At 49.6% G+C, this 21,812-nt stretch overlaps 1 protein-coding gene, 1 long non-coding RNA gene and 2 other non-coding genes across 6 annotated transcripts in view; 3 read left to right on the top strand and 1 right to left on the bottom strand.

Annotated features, from left to right (window-relative positions):
* The first annotated feature begins 10,121 nt into the window (after positions 1-10,121).
* LOC134965978 (uncharacterized) lies at positions 10,122-14,188 on the top strand. The gene is made up of 4 exons (XR_010188560.1): positions 10,122-10,335; positions 11,786-11,909; positions 12,796-12,962; positions 13,559-14,188. It is a non-coding gene; the product is annotated as an uncharacterized LOC134965978 (long non-coding RNA).
* Positions 12,043-12,132, top strand: LOC134968004 (small nucleolar RNA SNORD88). Its single transcript, XR_010189306.1, has one exon. It is a non-coding gene; the product is annotated as a small nucleolar RNA SNORD88 (small nucleolar RNA).
* LOC134968005 (small nucleolar RNA SNORD88) lies at positions 13,191-13,279 on the top strand. Its single transcript, XR_010189307.1, has one exon. It is a non-coding gene; the product is annotated as a small nucleolar RNA SNORD88 (small nucleolar RNA).
* Positions 13,604-21,812, bottom strand: part of LOC134965976 (testicular acid phosphatase homolog) — a 267,819-nt gene continuing 259,610 nt past the window's right edge. For all 3 annotated transcript variants that reach the window (XM_063942421.1, XM_063942419.1, XM_063942420.1), the window contains one exon: positions 13,604-14,305. In XM_063942421.1, coding sequence (XP_063798491.1) covers positions 14,205-14,305 — 101 coding nt within the window. In that variant the 3' untranslated portion in view covers positions 13,604-14,204. The remainder of the gene's footprint in view (positions 14,306-21,812) is intronic.

Below are 21,812 nucleotides of genomic sequence, written 5' to 3'. Positions count from 1 at the left end.
AAAAGAATATTATCTTTATCAAGGGTATCCATATCAGAAGCTAAATTATCAGCCCATTTAGCAATAGCATTACTCACCCATACCGACGCCACAGGCTGTCTGAGCAATGCACCAGTATTGGCGAAAATGGCCTTCAAAGACGTCTCCAGCTTGCAATCCGCCGGATCCTTAGAGCAGCCGTGTCAGGGGATGGAAGCGCCACCTTCTTGGACAACCGGGATAGAGCCTTGTCCACATTGGGAGACGACTCCCATTTGTCCCTGTCGTCAGAGGGGAAATGATATGCCATCAAAATTCTCTTGGGAATCTGCCACCATTTGCCAGGCGACTCCCAAGCCTTTTCACAAAGCGCATTCATTTCATGAGAGGGGGGAAATTTTACCTCAGGCCTTTCCCTTTAAATAAACAAACTCTTGTGTCAGGAACGGCAGGTTCCTCAGATATATGTAAAACCTCTTTGATGGCTATAATCATGTACTGAATACTCTTGACCATCCGTGGATGTAACGAAGCCTCATTAAAATCGACATCGGAATCAGAGTCCGTGTCGGTACCTGTATCTGCCATCTGGGTAAAAGAACGCTTTTGTGACCCTGAGATCGGCTGTACCTGAGACAAAGGGGTTCACTACGGCTGGCCGGCGGTCGGGCTCCCGGCGACCAGCATCCCGGCGCCGGGAGCCCGACCGCCGGCTTACCGACAGCTTGGCGAGCGCAAATGAGCCCCTTGCGGGCTCGCTGCGCTCGCCACGCTACGGGCACGGTGGCGCGCTACGCGCGCCACACTATTTTATTCTCCCTCTATGGGGGTCGTGGACCCCCACGAGGGAAAATAATTGTCGGTATGCCGGCTGTCGGGCTCCCGGCGCCGGTATACTGAGCGCCGGGAGCCCGACCGCCGGCAAACAGAAGACCACCCGAGACAAAGCCTCCTCCATGGATTTTCTCCATGTTTGTGTCTGTGAATCAGATTTATCCAGCCTCTTAGATAATAAATCCACATTTGCATTCAGTGTACTCAGCATAGTCATCCAATCAGCAGTCGGCTGTGCCGACAGAGTCATACCTAAATTCCTCTCTGCACCTCCAATAACTTCCTCCGGGGAGGAACACCCAGGCTCAGACATGTCGACACTGAGTACCGACACACCCACACACACACTGGCCACAAACACGGGGACAGACCCACAGGGAAGCCTGTAGAGAGAAACACAGAGGGAGTATGCCAGCTCACACCCCAGTGCCCATATACTAAAAAAAATGTAATCAGCGCTGTCTATAACATTCAGAAAGCACCAAATTTTATGTGCCCCCCCCCCCCCCCGTTTTTGCCTCCCTGTCACTTGCGGGAGCTTGGAGGTCCGGGCCAGTGTCTCTGCCACTGTAGAGAGAGAGAAAATGGCGCTGGTGAGTAATGTGTGGTTAAACCCCGCCCCTTCCCGGCGCGCTGTAGCCCGCCTTAATTCAATTTTTTTTATTCTGGCGGGGGTACTCTATACGGTGCCCGGACACCGTATAATCCTTTTTGCCAGCCCATCGACCCCAGTAACTGCTGCCCAGGGCGCTCCCCCCTAGCGCCCTGCACCCTGCTAGTGCCGTTGGTGATACGTGTGGGAGCATGGAGCGCAGCGCTACCGCTGCGCTGTACCTCGTTACTGAAGTCTTCTGCCGTCACTGAAGTCTTTGGTTCTACTAATACTCACCCGGCTTCTCTCTTCTGGCTTCTGTGAGGGGGATGACGGCGCGGCTCCGGGAACAAGCAGCTAGGCGAACCAAGTGATCGAACCCTCTGGAGCTAATGGTGTCCAGTAGCCTAAGAAGCAGATCCCTTAACTAAGAAGAAGTAGGTCTGACTTCTCTCCCCTCACTCCCACGCTGCAGGGAGCCTGTAGCCAGCAGGTCTCCCTGAAAATAAAAAACCTAACAAAAGTCTTTTCCAGAGAAACTCAGTAGAGCTCCCCTAGTGTGTGTCCAGTCACTCCTGGGCACAGAGTCTAACTGAGGTCTGGGGGAGGGGCATAGAGGGAGGAGCCAGTTCACACCCAGTCAAAGTCTTTTTAGTGTGCCCAAGCTCCTGCGGATCCAGTCTATACCCCATGGTCCTTTTGGAGTCCCCAGCATCCTCTAGGACAGGGGTGTCCAACCTTTCACCTTCCCTGGGCCACATTAGAAGATGAAAATTTGGTTTGGGCCGCACATAAAATAAAATAACAGTAACGATACCTGAATGAGAGACAGATTACTTACCTACATCCCACGCCGGTCACGTCCACTTGTCCAGTAGAATCCAAAAGGGTCGGTACCTATAAAAATGAAAATTATACTTACAAACGAATGAATGAATATTATGCCCTCACTGACGAGGGAAGACGTTCGCCCCTTGTAGTTGTGCCCCTGTAGCTGCGCCCCTTGTACTGTGCCCCTTGTAGTTGTGCCCCTGTAGCTGTGCCCCTTGTACTGTGCCCCTTGTAGTTGTGCCCCTTGTAGTTGTGCCCCTTGTAGTTGTGCCCCTGTAGCTGCGCCCCTTGTAGTTGTGCCCCTGTAGCTGCGCCCCTTGTAGCTGTGCCCCTGTAGCTGCGCCCCTTGTAGTTGTGCCCCTGTAGCTGCGCCCCTTGTAGCTGTGCCCCTGTAGCTGCGCCCCTTGTAGTTGTGCCCCTGTAGCTGCCCCCTTGTACTGTGCCCCTGTAGCTGCGCCCCTTGTAGTTGTGCCCCTGTAGCTGCGCCCCTTGTACTGTGCCCCTTGTAGTTGTGCCCCTGTAGCTGCGCCCCTTGTAGTTGTGCCCCTGTAGCTGCGCCCCTTGTACTGTGCCCCTTGTAGTTGTGCCCCTGTAGCTGCCCCCTTGTACTGTGCCCCTTGTAGTTGTGGCCCTGTAGCACTAGCTGCCCCCTTGTACTGTGCCCCTTGTAGTTGTGGCCCTGTAGCTGCCCCCTTGTACTGTGCCCCTTGTAGTTGTGGCCCTGTAGCTGCCCCCTTGTACTGTGCCCCTTGTAGCTGCCCCCTTGTACTGTGCCCCTTGTAGTTGTGGCCCTGTAGCTGCCCCCTTGTACTGTGCCCCTTGTAGCTGCCCCCTTGTACTGTGCCCCTTGTAGTTGTGGCCCTGTAGCTGCCCCCTTGTACTGTGCCCCTTGTAGCTGCCCCCTTGTACTGTGCCCCTTGTAGTTGTGGCCCTGTAGCTGCCCCCTTGTACTGTGCCCCTTGTAGCTGCCACCTTGTACTGTGCCCCTTGTAGTTGTGGCCCTGTAGCTGCCCCCTTGTACTGTGCCCCTTGTAGCTGCCCCCTTGTACTGTGCCCCTTGTAGTTGTGGCCCTGTAGCTGCCCCCTTGTACTGTGCCCCTTGTAGCTGCCCCCTTGTACTGTGCCCCTTGTAGTTGTGGCCCTGTAGCTGCCCCCTTGTACTGTGCCCCTTGTAGCTGCCCCCTTGTACTGTGCCCCTTGTAGTTGTGGCCCTGTAGCTGCCTCCTTGTACTGTGCCCCTTGTAGCTGCGCCCTTGTACTGTGCCCCTTGTAGTTGTGGCCCTGTAGCTGCCCCCTTGTACTGTGCCCCTTGTAGCTGCCCCCTTGTACTGTGCCCCTTGTAGCTGCCCCCTTGTACTGTGCCCCTTGTAGCTGCGCCCTTGTACTGTGCCCCTTGTAGCTGTAAAAAAAAAAACACACACACACACACAGACACATACTTACCGCTCCTGCAGCGCTGCCTCCGTCTCCGTCCGCCGCTCCTCTCTGCTGTGCTACGGGAGGGACGTCTGTACAGGACACTGTACAGCGGCGCAGGCCGCGGCCACGGACTTCAGATCTTGATTTCCCCCCCCCCCCTCCTTCCCCGGACACTGTACAGCGGCGCAGGACTTCAGATCTTGATTCCCCCCCCCCCTTCCCCGGACACTGTACAGCGGCGCAGGACTTCAGATCTTGATTCCCCCCCCCCCCCCCCCGGGACACTGTACAGCGGCGCGGCCACGGACAGACACCCACCCCTGGCTCACTTACGTGTTCTTGTACAACCAACTTCTCCACTGGGCTCCTCTACTCTCGCGCTGCTCAGTCACGTGTGCCGCTCTGCAGCGGAGGAGGGCTACACTGTGACTGACAGCGGAGAGGGCGTGAGCTGGTGCTGGTCCCAGCAGCAGCAATCCAATCAGGATGTGCTGACAGCCTGCTGGGGCCGGCTCAGCCTCACATGTGGTGTCCGTACTCGAAAAAAAAAAAAACCCTCTGCTGCAGCGCTGCTCCTGGGCCGCATTACTAGCCGACTTGGGCCGCATGCGGCCCGCGGCCCGCGGGTTGGACAAGCCTGCTCTAGGACATAAGAGAAAATTCATATGGTTTGTTGATGTAAGAAAATAAATATAAAATGCCAAAAGGGGAAACTTTCATATGTAACCCCTGCATGTCAGTGCTCACCAGTATGCAGTGAGTGCGGGGGTCATTCCCAGTTGATCGCACGTAGCAACTTTTTGCTGCCCGTGCGATCAACTAGACGCCGCCTATGGGGGAGTGTATTTCTGCATAGCAGGGCTGCGAATGCTTGTGCTGCCCTGCTATGTCTAAAAAGTTTCCTGTAAAAGAAGACCAGGGTAAGAGTTACTTACCCTGTGCGATCGTTCCAGCGATGCAGGTCCCGGAATTGACGTCAGACATCCGCCCTCCAAACGCCTGGACACGCCTGCGTTGGACTCACCACTCCCCGAAACGGTGAGTTGCCGCCCGGATCCGCCTTCCTCCTGTCAATCTTCTTGCGGTCGCCGATGCGATGGCTTTCTTCGTTTGTAGTGTCGCCGTCGCCGGGCAATGACACGCCTGCACAATGTGGCCGCCGCTGCGCAATGTGGCATGCGCAGTTCCGACACGATCGCACGGCTGCGAGGAAGTGCAGCGTGCGATCGGGTCGGAATGACCCCCTGTGTCCTTATTAATCATGCAAGCCAGGGCCATTCTAGCCTTTTGGGAAGGATTAAGGTGTGTACACACCTATGCGATCCCCGGCTGATTGAGTTAACGTTCCCGATCAGCGGGGCAGTGTGTGTAATAAGCCGTGACCCCCTTTGACCTCCTGTGAGGCAGGGACAACAGCAGGTGGGTGGGTAATGGCTCCTCTATGGGGGTTGGCAGGTCGCATGTGCAGCACTTAAGTTGCGACCTCCCACTCCCGACCACTGCAGGAGCGTTACAAGCCGTTTATCAGCTAACGCTCCTGTATCAGCACAGCGCACACACATATAGAATGGATGGCCGTTCTTGCGGTAGCCGAGGATTGCATAGATGTGCACCCACCTTAAGATAAAACTGCGCACCCTCCTCTGCAACAGCTCAGAATATTTTTGGAAGGTTTAATTCAACTTTAAACAGGCTGAGACGAAAAAAGTATTGTTCTGTAACTTACCAATGATGCCTCGTTATAAATACGTTTCACAGATCTGTACACGGGCCTGGTGTCATTTTGAAATGTTTTCTATATCCAGAGTGTAAATTATGCAGGAGACGCCTTGTGTAAATTGACGCCTCCTGACGGCTTCTCTGAACTGCTGCGGCATTCCGAGGACTCCGCTTTGGATCATCTGCGTGATCATCAGATCTCTGAGTAACCCTGAGGTCACTGAGAATGACTGAGAAATTCACTGCTGAAGCCAGTGACGCTACGTCCAAGGATGCAGCCACTGGCCCCACACGCCCAGAAAATGGTGTCAACAACCCCGCTTTCGGTAATGCTGCCTGTCGCCACCGGCCGTCAATCAGGCTGCAGCATTCAGAGCATTACAAGCTCACAAAACGGGATCTACACATGCGCAGTGCGGCATCTGCGCAGATCTCACAGCGGAGATGTACATTAAACATTGAGTTTGTGTACAAATATGAATTAGGCCTTATATCCTCAGGCCTCCACATAAAAATAGGCCGATCATCATGATAGGCGGCTCAGACATAAATCATAAGTATTACATTTGTATTGTTATTTTCCTCAGTTATACAATTTTTCTACTTTTATGTATTTAGGGGCTGATCGTGTAGTACAAACACACCCACAGCACTAATCACACCCACATATCACTGCTTACATGACACTAGCCACACCCACCATACTGGTCACACCCACATGACACTAGCCACACCCACACAGCACTGGTGACAGCGTATCCTTTTCTTACAATAGGCCCCTGATCATTTTCAGCCCCAGGGCCATGTGGCTCTTGATTCGGCATTGCATGTGCACCAGTGACATCCATAAACCCCAATGAGAGGCACACAACACACCCAGTAGATGGGAGAAAAGTCCTCACTGTTGGGATGTTAGAACTTTCCTCTAAAATATTCAGCTTATATCTTCTCTGAGCTCAGCGGGAATCCCGGGAGGCAAGAGCGGCCAAGCCCAGGCCGGATCCATACATTAACAAACCCAGTATCAAACAGCTCTGGAACTAGAACAGACAAGAGTGGGGTTCCTGTCTTACACAGAGATATTAATGTTCCTGAATCCAATACTTAGGCAGCGATAGCAGTCTGAAGACCTTTGCGGAGTGCGCACGCACCCCAGGAGCCCAGTGAGATGCTAACAGCATCTCAGTGCTGCGATCGCCTCAGCCTGATTGACAGGCACTTTGTGTAGTCTGTGCGCAGTAAGCTTGGCTTCATGTGAATTTGTACTGGAAACTCAAGTGAGATGCTCGTGTGTATGCAAATGCATTATTGCTCCAAAGGCTCATATTTACAGGGAGTTTTTTTAAATATAGATTTTACTTGTGTATTTAAATGTATGTAAATGAGTAGGAAACTAAAGAACATAATTGCTAGTGTCGCCATACCTACTGACTCACTATGCTGAAGCATTTTGGTTTTGAGAAGTCCTTGTGGGGTTTTTTTTATTCCACTTGTAATAGCATTGGGGGAAGTCTACAGTGAACAGCAGGAAGGTCCTAAACACTAGTATACACTATGAAATCCTGTTGACAAACAGAGTGGGCTTCTAGTATTGCTTATCTCACGCCCTCATTGACTGACATACCCATACACCTAGCCCGTCATTACTGACTGATGTTCTCATACACCTAGCTCCTGCCCGCGCTGACTGATGTCCCATACATCTAGCCAATGCCCTCTTCTCATTGACTGAGGTCCCGTACATCTAGCCCCTGCCCTCACTGACTGATGTACACATAAACCTAGCTCCTGCCTTTCACTGACCGAAGTACCCACGCACCTAGCCTCTGCCCCTCCCTGAGTGACGTACCCATACACCTAGCCCCTGCCCTCAAAGATGAACCCACACACCTAGCTCCTGCCCTTCATCGACACAACCATACACTTACCTCCTGTCCTCACTGACAGTTTTCCCATACATATAGCTCCTGCCCTCACCAACTTATGTCTCATACACCTAGCTTTCGTCCCCACTGTCTGATGTCCCATAAACCTAACTCCTATCATTACTGACGTACATACACCTAGCCATACCTCCCCACATGACCCTCTCCAGGAGGGACACAATGCTCTGCTCCTGGACTTCCTTCTTAATGTATGATTGCCATCACCTGTGCTGAAACACCTTTCCTATCCATTAACCTGTTCAGCACAGGTGCCAGCAATCACAAATTAAGAGAAAAGTCCAGGAGCAGAGCATTGTGTCCCTCCTGGAGAGGGTCATGTTGGGAGGTATGTGAGGGGCATGTTGGGAGCAGTGTTGCCAACTATTAAATGAAAAACAAGCAACTGATGACTAAAAAATAAGCCCAAAACAAGCCCAAATCCTTCCTAAAAAGCCGCCAAAAAAGCCCAACTTAAGTTTTTGGTTTCCTAATTAAAATACATATAATTATTAGTGCTACAGTATGTCTGGCTGCTGGATGGAATGACGATACAGTAAGTTGTGGAACTTGAAGTCATGTGGACAGCTTTCAGTTTCTTGAACTTTTTCTTCTGGTATCTGGTTCTCCAGTCAGTATGGTAATGATATCCCGGCGGATGGGATGCTAGCTGTCAATATACCAACAGCGGCATCCCGGGTGCCAGAATACCGGCAGTGGGGCAAGCGCAAAGAGTGCGATTGCCATGGCACGGTGGCTCACTGCATTCACCACAGGTTTTATTGTCACTCTATGGGTGTTGTGGACACACACGAGTGGGAAAACCCACGGCGAGTGCTGTTGGCATTCCCGTCTGTCAGGATTTCGGCATCAGGATCCTTAATTAATGCTGGGATCCCAACAGCCGGGTTAACTACATCCCCTCCAGTCAGTGGTAGACATTATGGGCCTTATTCAAACCGTGACACAGACTGATTTTCAGCCACCTGCGCATGCTATCATGATGGGATCGCATACCGGAAGGATGCATTTGCATCATAATTGACAGGCGACGGGTGTCTATGGGCAGTGTTGCGACATTTGGGGGGAGGGGAGTGTCACAGTAAACACAGACGTGTCATGGCTGTTTTCCGGCCCGGCCAATGATGTCTCCTGCGTTTCTGCGATTGGAAACATGGCGGCGGTGCCCCTGCTTATGCAGCTATGCTGCATAGGCAGGGGTCAATCACTATTTGAATTGCGATCGCATTGCGAGGCAGCACCAGACACGCTGGGTGGCCTTGCCCTGTTCTGGGCGACCCCAGCTTGCGATTTTGGTGGTCCTCTGAATAATCTTTTTAGCTTGCAGAAAAGCACTCGCTTACTATCATTTTTTCACTGTCACTTCACAGCCATTTGACACAATTGAAGACCCCCCAATTAATCTATTCATCCACAGCTTCTCACCTACAGTATGTCTTTGTGGGTTTCTGTGTTGAATGACTGTATTAATGACTACCTCTGATGGTCGGTGCCAGTCCTTTAAAAAAATAAAATAAAAAAAGCCCAAAAACAAGCAGCAAAAAAAATTATAAGCCCAAAAACAAGCAACAATCAAAAAAATAACGCAACTTGAAAAAAAAACAAGCCCAATTTTGCTTGTTATAAGCTGAATTGGCAACTATGGTTGGGAGGTATGGTGGCGTGGCGAGCGTCCAGTGGTGCACAGTCAGAAACATAAAAATAACCTCAAACGAACGGAGAAACATTTAGGTGCTGTGAGGGCGGAAGTTCTCTCCTGCCCTCTCGTGCTGTCACTTCCTGATCCTGATCAGTTATACCCCTTTCACACCGCAGCTTATACCCGGTATTTTGCCGTTTTAACTGGCTTCCTAAACGGGTCAAGCTGCGATGTGAAAGGGTCCCCTTCAATTTACCGTTTTCAAAATACCTGTATTTTGAAACGGTAAAAAAGAAGGGTCCTACCCGTTTCAGTCCCATTTCACTGTGCAGTGTGAAAGGGTCTGAAACGGTATTTGCAAGCCCCAGCAGGTCATAGGCTGTCTCCATGTGTGATGTCAGCAGCCACAACCAGGAAACAGCTTGGAAAACACAGGAGACACATGTGAGAGTGGCTTTATAAACGTTTAGACTGCAAAGCCATTATAAAATGTCTAATTGGAGTGATGAAGAGGTGATGGAGCTGCTTTAGCATCAGAGGGGATGAGGAAATCTGCTGCCAAATTACTGGGACAGTCAAGGATACCCTCATATATAAAAACATAGCAAAAATGCTTCAAGCTGCTGGGTTCCATCGTACGACTATCCAAATTATTAATAATAAATTAATTAATAATTATTAATAATGTGTGGGCCAGAAAAGTCCATTTATAATGACAACCACTGTTTTCTATGGGTGAAACGGGTTCAGTGTGAAAGGTACCAAAACGGTAATGAAATGGTAATTTACTGGTTACAACATGAGATGTGAAAGGGGTTTAACTGCTCAGACCCGTTTTAAGAACCGTTTCAAATACCATTTCAAAAGCAGGTTTTGCAATGTGAAAGCAGCATTAGGGAACATAGACAACCGCTAGGACACCAGTGTAGCTCCGCCTCCTGCCCGGGGCCTCGCTGACTGAAATAGGCGCCCTTGGATAACGCCTTCTTATATATAGATTAATTTGTTTGGTGTAATGTTAGACTCTCGGTAATAATGTAACACTCTTCATATCACACTGCCATAGCCCCAGATACATATCTCAGTACCCTGTGCCAGACAGGCAGTGTGCAGGGCGCCATGCCCGGGGTCCTTACATCGCTCTACATAAGGGCTCCCGGCGCCTGCACGTGTCTCTCTCTATGACTGTGTGCGGGAAGAGATGACGGGGTTCTTCGGTTGCTGCGGGGTGCGGCCTGGCACGTGCTGGACTGAGATCCGGCCTATCTCCGGAAGAAGGACACGCTACCGGCCCGGCTACATGGCTGGTGACGCTGCAATAGCACCGCGGCCGGGCTGATGCTGAACGTGTGCTGCGTGTTACGGTGTGCGGCTGTTGGGTAAGTAGCCCTGGCGGGTGTGCCCGGTCACCCGGTGGGCTGTGTTTTGTGCTGGGAGCAGGGATATTTTGGGCCCAGAACGCCGTTTCTGAAGGTCTCGTGTAAAATGATCTAATCAGGCCTGCGGTGCGCTTCGGGTCCCTGGGAGTATGATCAGTGTGAGTGACTACAGGCGGCACAGTGTGAGGACCCGCGCTGACAGCAGCACACTGTTCCCTGTTTACTGACTGGCTCTGATATTGCACGATAAAAAACCACTGACTGCGTTCACACACAGCTGTAACTTCCTGCACGGGAGTCCAGTCACCCAGTATCCCCCCGTTGCCATAGCCTGCCCAGTGACCTACCATCCCTGCCACCCATTAACCATAGCCTGCCCAGTGACCTACCATCCCTGCCACCCATTAACCATAGCCTGCCCAGTGACCTACCATCCCTGCCAGCCATTAACCATAGCCTGCCCAGCGACCTGCCACCCATTAACCATAGCCTGCCCAGCGACCTGCCACCCATTAACCATAGCCTGCCCAGCGACCTGCCACCCATTAACCATAGCCTGCCCAGCGACCTGCCACCCATTAACCATAGCCTGCCCAGTGACCTGCCACCCATTAACCATAGCCTGCCCAGTGACCTGCCACCCATTAACCATAGCCTGCCCAGTGACCTGCCACCCATTAACCATAGCCTGCCCAGTGACCTGCCACTCATTAACCATAGCCTGCCCAGTGACCACTGTCCCTGCTACCCCTCAACCGTAGCCTGCCCAGTGACCACTGTCCCTGCTACCCCTCAACCGTAGCCTGCCCAGTGACCTGCTATCACCCCCTCCCCTCTCCCCTGCAACAGCCTACCTAGTCACCACCAATCCCCTTCACTATGTATAGAGGCTGATGCAGACCCATGTAAAGGAAGTGCCTGTAGTGCAAGCTGCCCTCTGCATGTATAGTACAATATCTGAACATACATCCCGTCTACAGCACTATGCTCAAGTGCCTCCCACTGGTACATGTTAGTGTGGCATCTTTGATCTTGACTGCACTGTAACCACATAAGGGACACAATTACTCACAGCTATAATATGGGTGTGAGGCTGTAACATCCCTGATGGTGGCTGTGTTCTTCTGGCGCATCGGCGAATAAGCCGCCTCCTCTCCCTTCAATACAACAGATTTCATCAGAAGCATCTGACAACTCGAATGAAGTTTATGCCTTGGATGTAGTTTGCGGTTACCTACCGACAGGGCTGTTCCTAGGCCACTTCTTTCCAAGTGCGAACAAGCTCTTGAAATGTCCCTGCCCACTGATATATAGGCTTGGAGTAATTGGTTATGTACAATGCATTTGATCTCTCTTGAGACTCTGCGGTCAGGCAATGTGCTGTTACTTTATACAACCTAAACCTTTATCTCTATTTCCATGTGTGTAACCGGTCTCCTGTCTGTTACAGCATCGTGCTCTTCCCTGTATGATGAGCATGTCGCCTCCCCTGCTGGGACAATGGATGACTGATGCAGCCTGTGACTTTCTGAATGGAGTCAAAGCATCGGATGGAAGACCTGACACAGCTCAATGTACGTGCAGAACCCTATGATGGCGTTAGTATCTGTTGCTCTTAGTTGTAACCTGACATGTATGACATGGCACTATTTTTACAGTTTACACGTTTTCATATGAACACGTGCAATCACGTGTTCATATGAAACACTGTCCCAATGATGTTAGCACTGGGCTCTGAATCTACGTGAGCGATACCTGTGCCCCTCTGTCCTGACATGCAGAGGGCCTGAGGGACTGCGCATAAAGTGTGGAAACACAGATGTTGGCACTGTCACCAGTCAGACCGATGGATCATATTTATCTGTACTATAGCCAGCCTAGCTTTGTATTCCAGAGCACTGGGGGTGCTTTGTCTCCTCTTAAACATGTCAAACGGGTTAAAAAGATATGAATGCAATATAATTGCGGTTAGCTAGTTGTGTAAATGTATTGTGCTGTTCCTATACCTGTAATGACTACAGCCCTGCTGACCACTGCAATGTGGCTATGGCACTGCTGGTCCTTTATGTAGGCCAGTGTTTCCCAAGCCCTCACCAGCATGGTATTTCTGTCTAGGGTTACAGGTATGAGAAGTATAGTCGGCCCAGTAGACTAAGGGGTTGATGTATTAAGAAGTGTAGATTTGTAGTATCAGGGATAAACAGCTGCTGGAGACCTGTTTTTGCATGATCACATATGGGTCCAGGAACTTGGCTCGCATTCCATATGTAATCTCCCAAAAATGGGTCATTTACTGAACAGTAAAAACATGTTATAATTGCATAGCCTGTTTTTGCGATGCAGTAAATTGACGCATGCAATTGGATACTGGCCTAAGTTGGAAACTAAAGGGTTTTGTTTGTTTTTGTTTTTACATAACATGGTGAGAATTCTAACATTACTGCATTCCTTCTGTTCCAGGTGATGTCGGAGGAGTAGCAATGTATGTAAAAGAAAACTGCATAAATACTACAGAAATAAAAAAAATGATGAAACAGGTCCTTTGGAAGACTATAGAAACTGGGGCAAGGATAGAATTTGCACTGTGGTATCTACAGACCACCAGGACAGGGAGAGGAACTGGACAGGTACATATTGCAGGACAGCACTTTAATGGCATTAAAAGGAGAGAGCATAATTGTGAGACTTTAATGTACCTGATGTAAACTAGGAGGTGTTTACTTTCCACTAGAAGGGCTACTCACTTCCTTGTTGGGAGTGTCCCTCATGCAATGAATCAGTTGGTGGTACTTGTATAAGTAGTCTTCAGACGAGGTATCAGACATGTCTTCTGAATTAGTATGAATGAGGGTGTCCTGTCCCTATGATGTCAGCACTGGGCTCTGAGACTTGTGAGTGAGAACTGTGCCCCGCTGTCCTGACATGCAGTGGGACTGAGGGACAGGCTATTGCAACTGGTGGTATGTGTATGATCTGTGGGGTGGCAATTGGATTGGTCGGCTGATGTCCTCGCTTATATACTGAGCTCGGTGTCTGCAGCCGGATTACCTGAGGTCAGCTAATCTTATGGTTCGTAGGAGACTTGATCTGAGCATGAATTAATGGCCACCTTATTTAAGGCTTAACTGTTCAAACCCTCATGTGTTGCACTTCTGCCTGGGCCTCTGCAGTTTCTATTGATGTGCCAGTCTAACCATGTTTTCATGTTTGTCTTCTATTGCAGATTGTTCATGTCCGTTGAAGAAAATGGCTCAGTCAACAAGCGGTGTCCTGTTTCATAAATGGTTATACTTTTATCAAACGTGCTATGTCATTGAGAATTGGTCAATCGTTTAGACTTATAAAACAAATTGCACAAGAACAGCTTTGTGACCGTAGTCCTGTTGGAGAAGCCTCTGAATCTAGATAGCGGAGTCCTGGTTTAGAGTCCAGTAGAGGAAGCAGCCTTGACAGAAGTCTCGATAGTACATTGTAGTATCAGAATACCCAAATATTGGCAACACTTGTTACAACCTGGTCATATGTTAGCAGAATGCCTCTGCCTAATGTCATGGGGGGGAACTTGCTTTGACACAATCATTATCCTTTAAAAGAAATTTTAATATTTTAGCAGCTCCGCAATCTTACCAGTCTGAGTAGAACACATGGACTGGGAGCTACTGCAAATATTCATATTTATACTTCTGCTCATTGAGCTTTTGGTTTATAAATGATAAGCATCCATGCAGTACTAATTGTGGGTAATGAAGGACTGTTGCCATCTGTGTAAAACTGATGCATAAAGGGCTGTTATAATTTCCCCAATTGGGAACATATATTTTTCTATTTAATAAAGAACTTGTTGGTTACAGCATTTACTGGGTTTGGTGTTAATGCCTCCTGTGATTACTCCACCATATCCAGAGGAGAATGCCACATAGTGCAAGTGTCAGGCATCCCACTACAAGGGACAGTGCAAGGATCGCTCCACCTGAATAAAAGGAGAGGATGATCAGTTTGTCATACTTGACTAAATGCACAATGAATTATATTAAACTAACATAGATTAAATTATTCTGAAGTGGACCTGTTTTGCAGGCTTGGTTTTTGTAGTCTGGGTTTTTCTGCAGGTTATGCCAATATGCAAAAAAATTGCATGTAATGACTTGACCCAAGTGTCCTAGACTTGTCATATGATATGGCTTTAGGCGGGGTATTGAAGTCGGAACTGCCGTCTTGTCAGAGTTTGCAGTTTCTGGCTTTTTTAGGTCTGATGGTGGTCCGATCTATTCAATAGTCCTACCAGGGTTTTTTTGTGACAGGTCTGCAATTCCGGCTTGTCGGAAAACGCAGATTAGCCACAGATCCACGTGTTTTGTCAGATTCCTGGCTAAATCCAACAGGTTTCTGACAATGTCAATCTGACTCTAAAAGAAAAAAAAAAAGTTGGAATGGCTGGATCCTGTTGGATTTGGCCACTAAATATTCAAATGTCTGATCCTTTCTGCCGGCTGCTGTTACTGGCAGCGGTGTGTGGGGCCCCTACAAAATAAACCCATGCCTTAATACCAGAAGAAGGGTCTAAACTGGACACAAATATATGGGTGAGCTTCATACTTTAAGTCATACACATTAAAACTGGTGCATATAACATGGATCACTCTGACGAGGAATTTTTTAATTTCTCTAGCATCCATAATGATTATTGGGGAGACAGAATCCAAAGGAGCTGGTGCAGTTTAAATTCTCTTACGTCCTAGAGGATGTTGGGGTCCACCAGGAGCCATTGGCACTTTGAGAGTGTCAGCTGGCTCCTCCTACCAGACTCAGTTTAGAAAATGTGCCTAGAGGAGCTTCTACAGAGCTTTTCTAGTAAAATTTTATTTTAGTTTTATTTTACAGGGTGGCTGCTGGCAACAGCCTCCCTGCAACGTGGGACTAAGGGGGTAGCAGTGTCCGCCCTGCGGAGTCTGAGCCACTTACTCCACTGACAGGACACTGAGCTCCTGAGGGGTCAGATCATTCCCTGCCGCATGGGATCGCTTGCCTCAGCAGCATACCGCCACCCCATTACAGAGCTGAAGAATCGGTGGTGAGGCACCCACCCCACTAGCAAGGGAGGGGGGGGTTGGTTGGTGTGAAGATGGCGGCAGCAGGGTAGCGCTCTGGAAGGCTTAGCGGTACATGGTGGGGCGCCCTGATCCAGTGCTACACCCTACACTGGTCCAAAAGCCTGTCGGGATCTTGGGGAGCTCTCAATCCTCAGGCCAGTATAATCCCATGAAGAGTGGGAAGATGGTGCCATTTTGGGGGTGGAGCTTCTCAGAGCGGACCCAGCAGTGTTCAGTGCCATTTTCCTGCCTACACAGCTGGAGTTGCTGTGGAGGGACGTGTGTCTCCTGATCAGCGCTATCTGTAAACTGTACCAGGGGGTTGTAGAAGAAGGGGGGGGGGGGGGGGGCTGCAATACGACTGTATCATATTAAGGTGCACAGTCAGCGCTGACAAGGGGTCTCCCTTTGGTTAGAAGCGCTGTGTGTGGGTTGGCTCCAATCTGTGTGTCTTGCCATTCTTGGGGGAAACTGTCTGCGCTTATCTGTGTGTGGAGTGTTAGGTGCTCTCCTTTATGTCCAGGACACTGTCATATGCTGCGGAGGATATGTCCTCACGGGATGATCCTGTTCCATGTAGTCAGGATAGCACTGGTTTAGCACAGATTCCAGCAAGGGAACCTGAGTGGTTTTCCACTATAAAATCTTGGATTTCTCAGATTTCAGACAGGGTTGCAAGTAATGAATCTGCAACCCAGGTATTACAGAACTCTATGGCAGTATGGCCCGATTCTGGTACCTCGTGACGCTCCGCTATATACCCCCACAAACGTGCGCTTGTTCATGACACGGATACCGATTCTGACACCACAGACGGTGATGGGGATGTGTTGCGGGGGTCTTCCTCTCGCAAAGGGGTTGCAATTGATGATAGAGGCTATCAGGGGATGTGTTGAATATTAATGATGCCACACATGAGCAGGTTGAGGTTTTTTCCACTGAAAATAAGAGAGCCTCACTAACCTTCCCTGCGGAAAAAAGGAATTAAATGCTATATTTGAGAGCATGGGAAAAGCCTGAGAAAAAATTCCAGATCCCCAAAAGGGTCCAGGTGGCGTTTCCTTTCCCTGAGGAGGATAGAAAAAACATGGGAAAACCTGCCAATTTTTGTGTCCACTCTCTCAAAAAATAAGAATTTACTTACCGATAATTCTATTTCTCGGAGTCCGTAGTGGATGCTGGGGTTCCTGAAAGGACCATGGGGAATAGCGGCTCCGCAGGAGACAGGGCACAAAAGTAAAGCTTTCCGATCAGGTGGTGTGCACTGGCTCCTCCCCCTATGACCCTCCTCCAAGCCAGTTAGGTACTGTGCCCGGACGAGCGTACACAATAAGGGAGGAATTTTGAATCCCGGGTAAGACTCATACCAGCCACACCAATCACACCGTACAACTTGTGATCAAAACCAGTTAACAGTATGATAACAGAGGAGCCTCTGAAAGATGGCTTCTTAACAATAACCCGAATTAGTTAACAATAACTATGTACAATTATTGCAGATAATCCGCACTTGGGATGGGCGCCCAGCATCCACTACGGACTCCGAGAAATAGAATTATCGGTAAGTAAATTCTTATTTTCTCTATCGTCCTAGTGGATGCTGGGGTTCCTGAAAGGACCATGGGGATTATACCAAAGCTCCCAAACGGGCGGGAGAGTGCGGATGACTCTGCAGCACCGAATGAGAGAACTCCAGGTCCTCCTTAGCCAGAGTATCAAATTTGTAAAATTTTACAAACGTGTTCTCCCCTGACCACGTAGCTGCTCGGCAAAGTTGTAATGCCGAGACCCCTCGGGCAGCCGCCCAAGATGAGCCCACCTTCCTTGTGGAGTGGGCCTTTACAGATTTAGGCTGTGGCAGGCCTGCCACAGAATGTGCAAGTTGGATTGTGCTACAGATCCAACGAGCAATCGTCTGCTTAGACGCAGGAGCACCCATCTTGTTGGGTGCATACAATATAAACAACGAGTCAGATTTTCTGACTCCAGCTGTCCTTGCAATATATATTTTTAATGCTCTGACAACGTCCAGTAACTTGGAGTCCTCCAAGTCACTTGTAGCCGCAGGCACTACAATAGGCTGGTTCAGATGAAATGCTGACACCACCTTAGGGAGAAAATGCGGACGAGTCCGCAGTTCTGCCCTGTCCGAATGGAAAATCAGATATGGGCTTTTGTAAGATAAAGCTGCTAGTTCTGACACTCTCCTGGCCGAAGCCAGGGCTAGTAACATGGTCACTTTCCATGTGAGATATTTTAAATCCACCTTTTTTAGTGGTTCAAACCAATGAGATTTTAGAAATTCCAAAACCACATTGAGATCCCACGGTGCCACTGGAGGCACCACAGGAGGCTGTATATGCAGCACTCCCTTAACAAAAGTCTGGACTTCAGGAACTGAAGCCAATTCTTTTTGAAAGAAAATCGACAGGGCCGAAATTTGAACCTTAATAGATCCCAATTTGAGACCCATAGACAATCCTGATTGCAGGAAATGTAGGAATCGACCCAGTTGAAATTCCTCCGTCGGAGCACTCCGATCCTCGCACCACGCAACATATCTTCGCCAAATGCGGTGATAGTGTTGCACGGTTACTTCCTTCCTTGCTTTAATCAAAGTAGGAATGACTTCTTCCGGCATGCCTTTTTCCTTTAGGATCCGGCGTTCAACCGCCATGCCGTCAAACGCAGCCGCGGTAAGTCTTGAAACAGACAGGGACCCTGCTGAAGCAAGTCCCTCCTTAGAGGTAGAGGCCACGGATCTTCCGTGATCATCTCTTGAAGTTCCGGGTACCAAGTCCTTCTTGGCCAATCCGGAACCACTAGTATCGTTCTTACGCCTCTTTGCCGTATAATTCTCAATACTTTTGGTATGAGAGGCAGAGGAGGAAACACATACACCGACTGGTACACCCAAGGTGCCACCAGCGCGTCCACAGCTATTGCCTGCGGATCTCTTGACCTGGCGCAATACCTGTCCAGTTTTTTGTTGAGGCGAGACGCCATCATGTCCACCATTGGTCTTTCCCAACGGGTTACCAGCATGTGGAAGACTTCCGGATGAAGTCCCCACTCTCCCGGGTGAAGGTCGTGTCTGCTGAGGAAGTCTGCTTCCCAGTTGTCCACTCCCGGGATGAACACTGCTGACAGTGCTATCACATGATTCTCTGCCCAGCGAAGAATCCTTGCAGCTTCTGCCATTGCACTCCTGCTTCTTGTGCCGCCCTGTCTGTTCACATGGGCGACTGCCGTGATGTTGTCCGACTGGATCAACACCGGTTTTCCTTGAAGCAGAGGTTCTGCCTGGCTTAGAGCATTGTAGATTGCTCTTAGTTCCAGAATGTTTATGTGAAGAGACGTTTCCAGGCTCGTCCACACTCCCTGGAAGTTTCTTCCTTGTGTGACTGCTCCCCAGCCTCTCAGGCTGGCGTCCGTGGTCACCAGGATCCAATCCTGTATGCCGAATCTGCGGCCCTCCAATAGATGAGCACTCTGCAACCACCACAGAAGAGATACCCTTGTCCTTGGAGACAGGGTTATCCGCTGGTGCATCTGAAGATGCGACCCTGACCATTTGTCTAACAGATCCCTCTGGAAAATTCGTGCATGGAATCTGCCGAATGGAATTGCTTCGTAAGAAGCCACCATTTTTCCCAGGACTCTTGTGCATTGATGTACAGACACCTTTCCTGGTTTTAGGAGGTTCCTGACAAGCTCGGACAACTCCTTGGCTTTTTCCTCCGGGAGAAAAACCTTTTTCTGAACCGTGTCCAGAATCATCCCTAGGAACAGCAGACGAGTTGTCGGCATTAACTGGGATTTTGGAATATTCAGAATCCAGCCGTGTTGTTTTAGCACTTCTTGAGACAGTGCTAATCCCCTCTCTAGCTGTTCTCTGGACCTTGCCCTTATTAGGAGATCGTCCAAGTATGGGATAATTAATACGCCTTTTCTTCGAAGAAGAATCATCATCTCGGCCATTACCTTTGTAAAGACCCGAGGTGCCGTGGACAATCCGAACGGCAGCGTCTGAAACTGATAGTGACAGTTTTGTACAACGAACCTGAGGTACCCCTGGTGTGAGGGGTAAATTGGAACGTGGAGGTACGCATCCTTGATGTCCAAGGACACCATAAAGTCCCCTTCTTCCAGGTTCGCTATCACTGCTCTGAGTGACTCCATTTTGAACTTGAACTTCTTTATGTACAGGTTCAAGGACTTCAGATTTAGAATAGGTCTTACCGAGCCGTCCGGCTTCGGTACCACAAATAGAGTGGAATAATACCCCTTTCCCTGTTGTAGAAGAGGTACCTTGACTATCACCTGCTGAGAGTACAGCTTGTGAATGGCTTCCAAAACCGTCTCCCTTTCGGAGGGGGACGTTGGTAAAGCAGACTTCAGGAAACGGCGAGGCGGATCTGTCTCTAGTTCCAACCTGTACCCCTGAGATATTATCTGCAGGATCCAGGGATCTACCTGCGAGTGAGCCCACTGCGCGCTGAAATGCTTGAGACGACCGCCCACCGCCCCCGAGTCCGCTTGAGAAGCCCCAGCGTCATGCTGAGGCTTTTGTAGAAGCGGGGGAGGGCTTCTGTTCCTGGGAAGGAGCTGCCTGTTGGTGTCTCTTCCCCCTTCCTCTGCCTCGTGGCAGATATGAATATCCCTTTGCTCTCTTGTTTTTAAAGGAACGAAAGGACTGCGGTTGAAAAGTCGGTGTCTTTTTCTGTTGGGGAGTAGCTTGAGGTAAAAAGGTGGATTTCCCGGCTGTAGCCGTGGCCACCAAATCTGACAGACCGACTCCAAATAACTCCTCCCCTTTATACGGCAAAACTTCCATATGCCGTTTTGAGTCCGCATCGCCTGACCACTGTCGCGTCCATAAACTTCTTCTGGCCGAAATGGACATAGCACTTACCCGTGATGCCAGTGTGCAGATATCCCTCTGTGCATCACGCATATAAAGAAATGCATCCTTTATTTGCTCTAAAGACAGTAAAACATTGTCCCTATCCAGGGTATCAATATTTTCAATCAGGGACTCTGACCAAACTACTCCAGCACTGCACATCCAGGCTGACGCTATAGCTGGTCGTAGTATAACACCTGTATGTGTGTATATACTTTTTTGGATATTTTCCATCCTCCTATCTGTTGGATCTTTAAGTGCGGCCGTCTCAGGAGAGGGTAACGCCACTTGTTTAGATAAGCGTGTGAGCGCCTTATCCACCCTAGGAGGTGTTTCCCAGCGCGCCCTAACCTCTGACGGGAAAGGGTATAAAGCTAATAACTTCTTTGAAATTAGCATCTTTTTATCGGGGGCAACCCACGCTTCATCACATACATCATTTAGTTCTTCTGATTCAGGAAAAACTATAGGTAGTTTTTTCACACCCCACATAATACCCTGTTTAGTGGTACCAGTAGTATCAGCTAAATGTAACGCCTCCTTCATTGCCAAAATCATATAACGTGTGGCCCTACTGGAAAATACGGTTGATTCGTCACCGTCGCCACTGGAATCAGTGCCTGTGTCTGGGTCTGTGTCGACCGACTGAGGCAAAGGGCGTTTTACAGCCCCTGACGGTGTTTGAGGCGCCTGGACAGGCACTAACTGATTGTCCGGCCGTCTCATGTCGACAAACGACTGCTTTAGCGTGTTGACACTATCCCGTAATTCCATAAATAAAGGCATCCATTCTGGTGTCGACCCCCTAGGAGGTGACATCCCCATATTTGGCAATTGCTCCGCCTCCACACCAATATCGTCCTCATACATGTCGACACACACGTACCGACACACAGCAGACACACAGGGAATGCTCTTAACGAAGACAGGACCCCACTAACCCTTTGGGGAGACAGAGGGAGAGTTTGCCAGCACACACCAAAAGCGCTATATATGACAGGGATAGCCTTATAATAAGTGCTCCCTGTATAGCTGCTTTTATAATATAATTTTTGCCACTATTTTGCCCCCCCTCTCTTGTTTTACCCTGTTTCTGTAGTGCAGTGCAGGGGAGAGACCTGGGAGCCGTCCTGACCAGCGGAGCTGTGTAAGGAAAATGGCGCTGTGTGCTGAGGAGATAGGCCCCGCCCCTTTTCCGGCGGGCTCGTCTCCCGCTCTTTAGTGTATTCTGGCAGGGGTTAAATATCTCCATATAGCCCCGGAGGCTATATGTGAGGTATTTTTTAGCCAAATAGGTTTTCATTTGCCTCCCAGGGCGCTCCCCTCCCAGCGCCCTGCACCCTCAGTGACTGCCGTGTGAAGTGTGCTGAGAGGAAAATGGCGCACAGCTGCAGTGCTGTGCGCTACCTTTAGAAGACTGAGGAGTCTTCTGCCGCCGATTCTGGACCTCTTCATGTTTCAGCATCTGCAAGGGGGCCGGC

Source organism: Pseudophryne corroboree, chromosome 10 (genome assembly GCF_028390025.1).
Source record: "Pseudophryne corroboree isolate aPseCor3 chromosome 10, aPseCor3.hap2, whole genome shotgun sequence".
Taxonomy (NCBI): domain Eukaryota; kingdom Metazoa; phylum Chordata; class Amphibia; order Anura; family Myobatrachidae; genus Pseudophryne; species Pseudophryne corroboree.
Note: the sequence above shows the minus strand (reverse complement) of the source record. Positions and strands in the feature narration are given on the sequence as shown.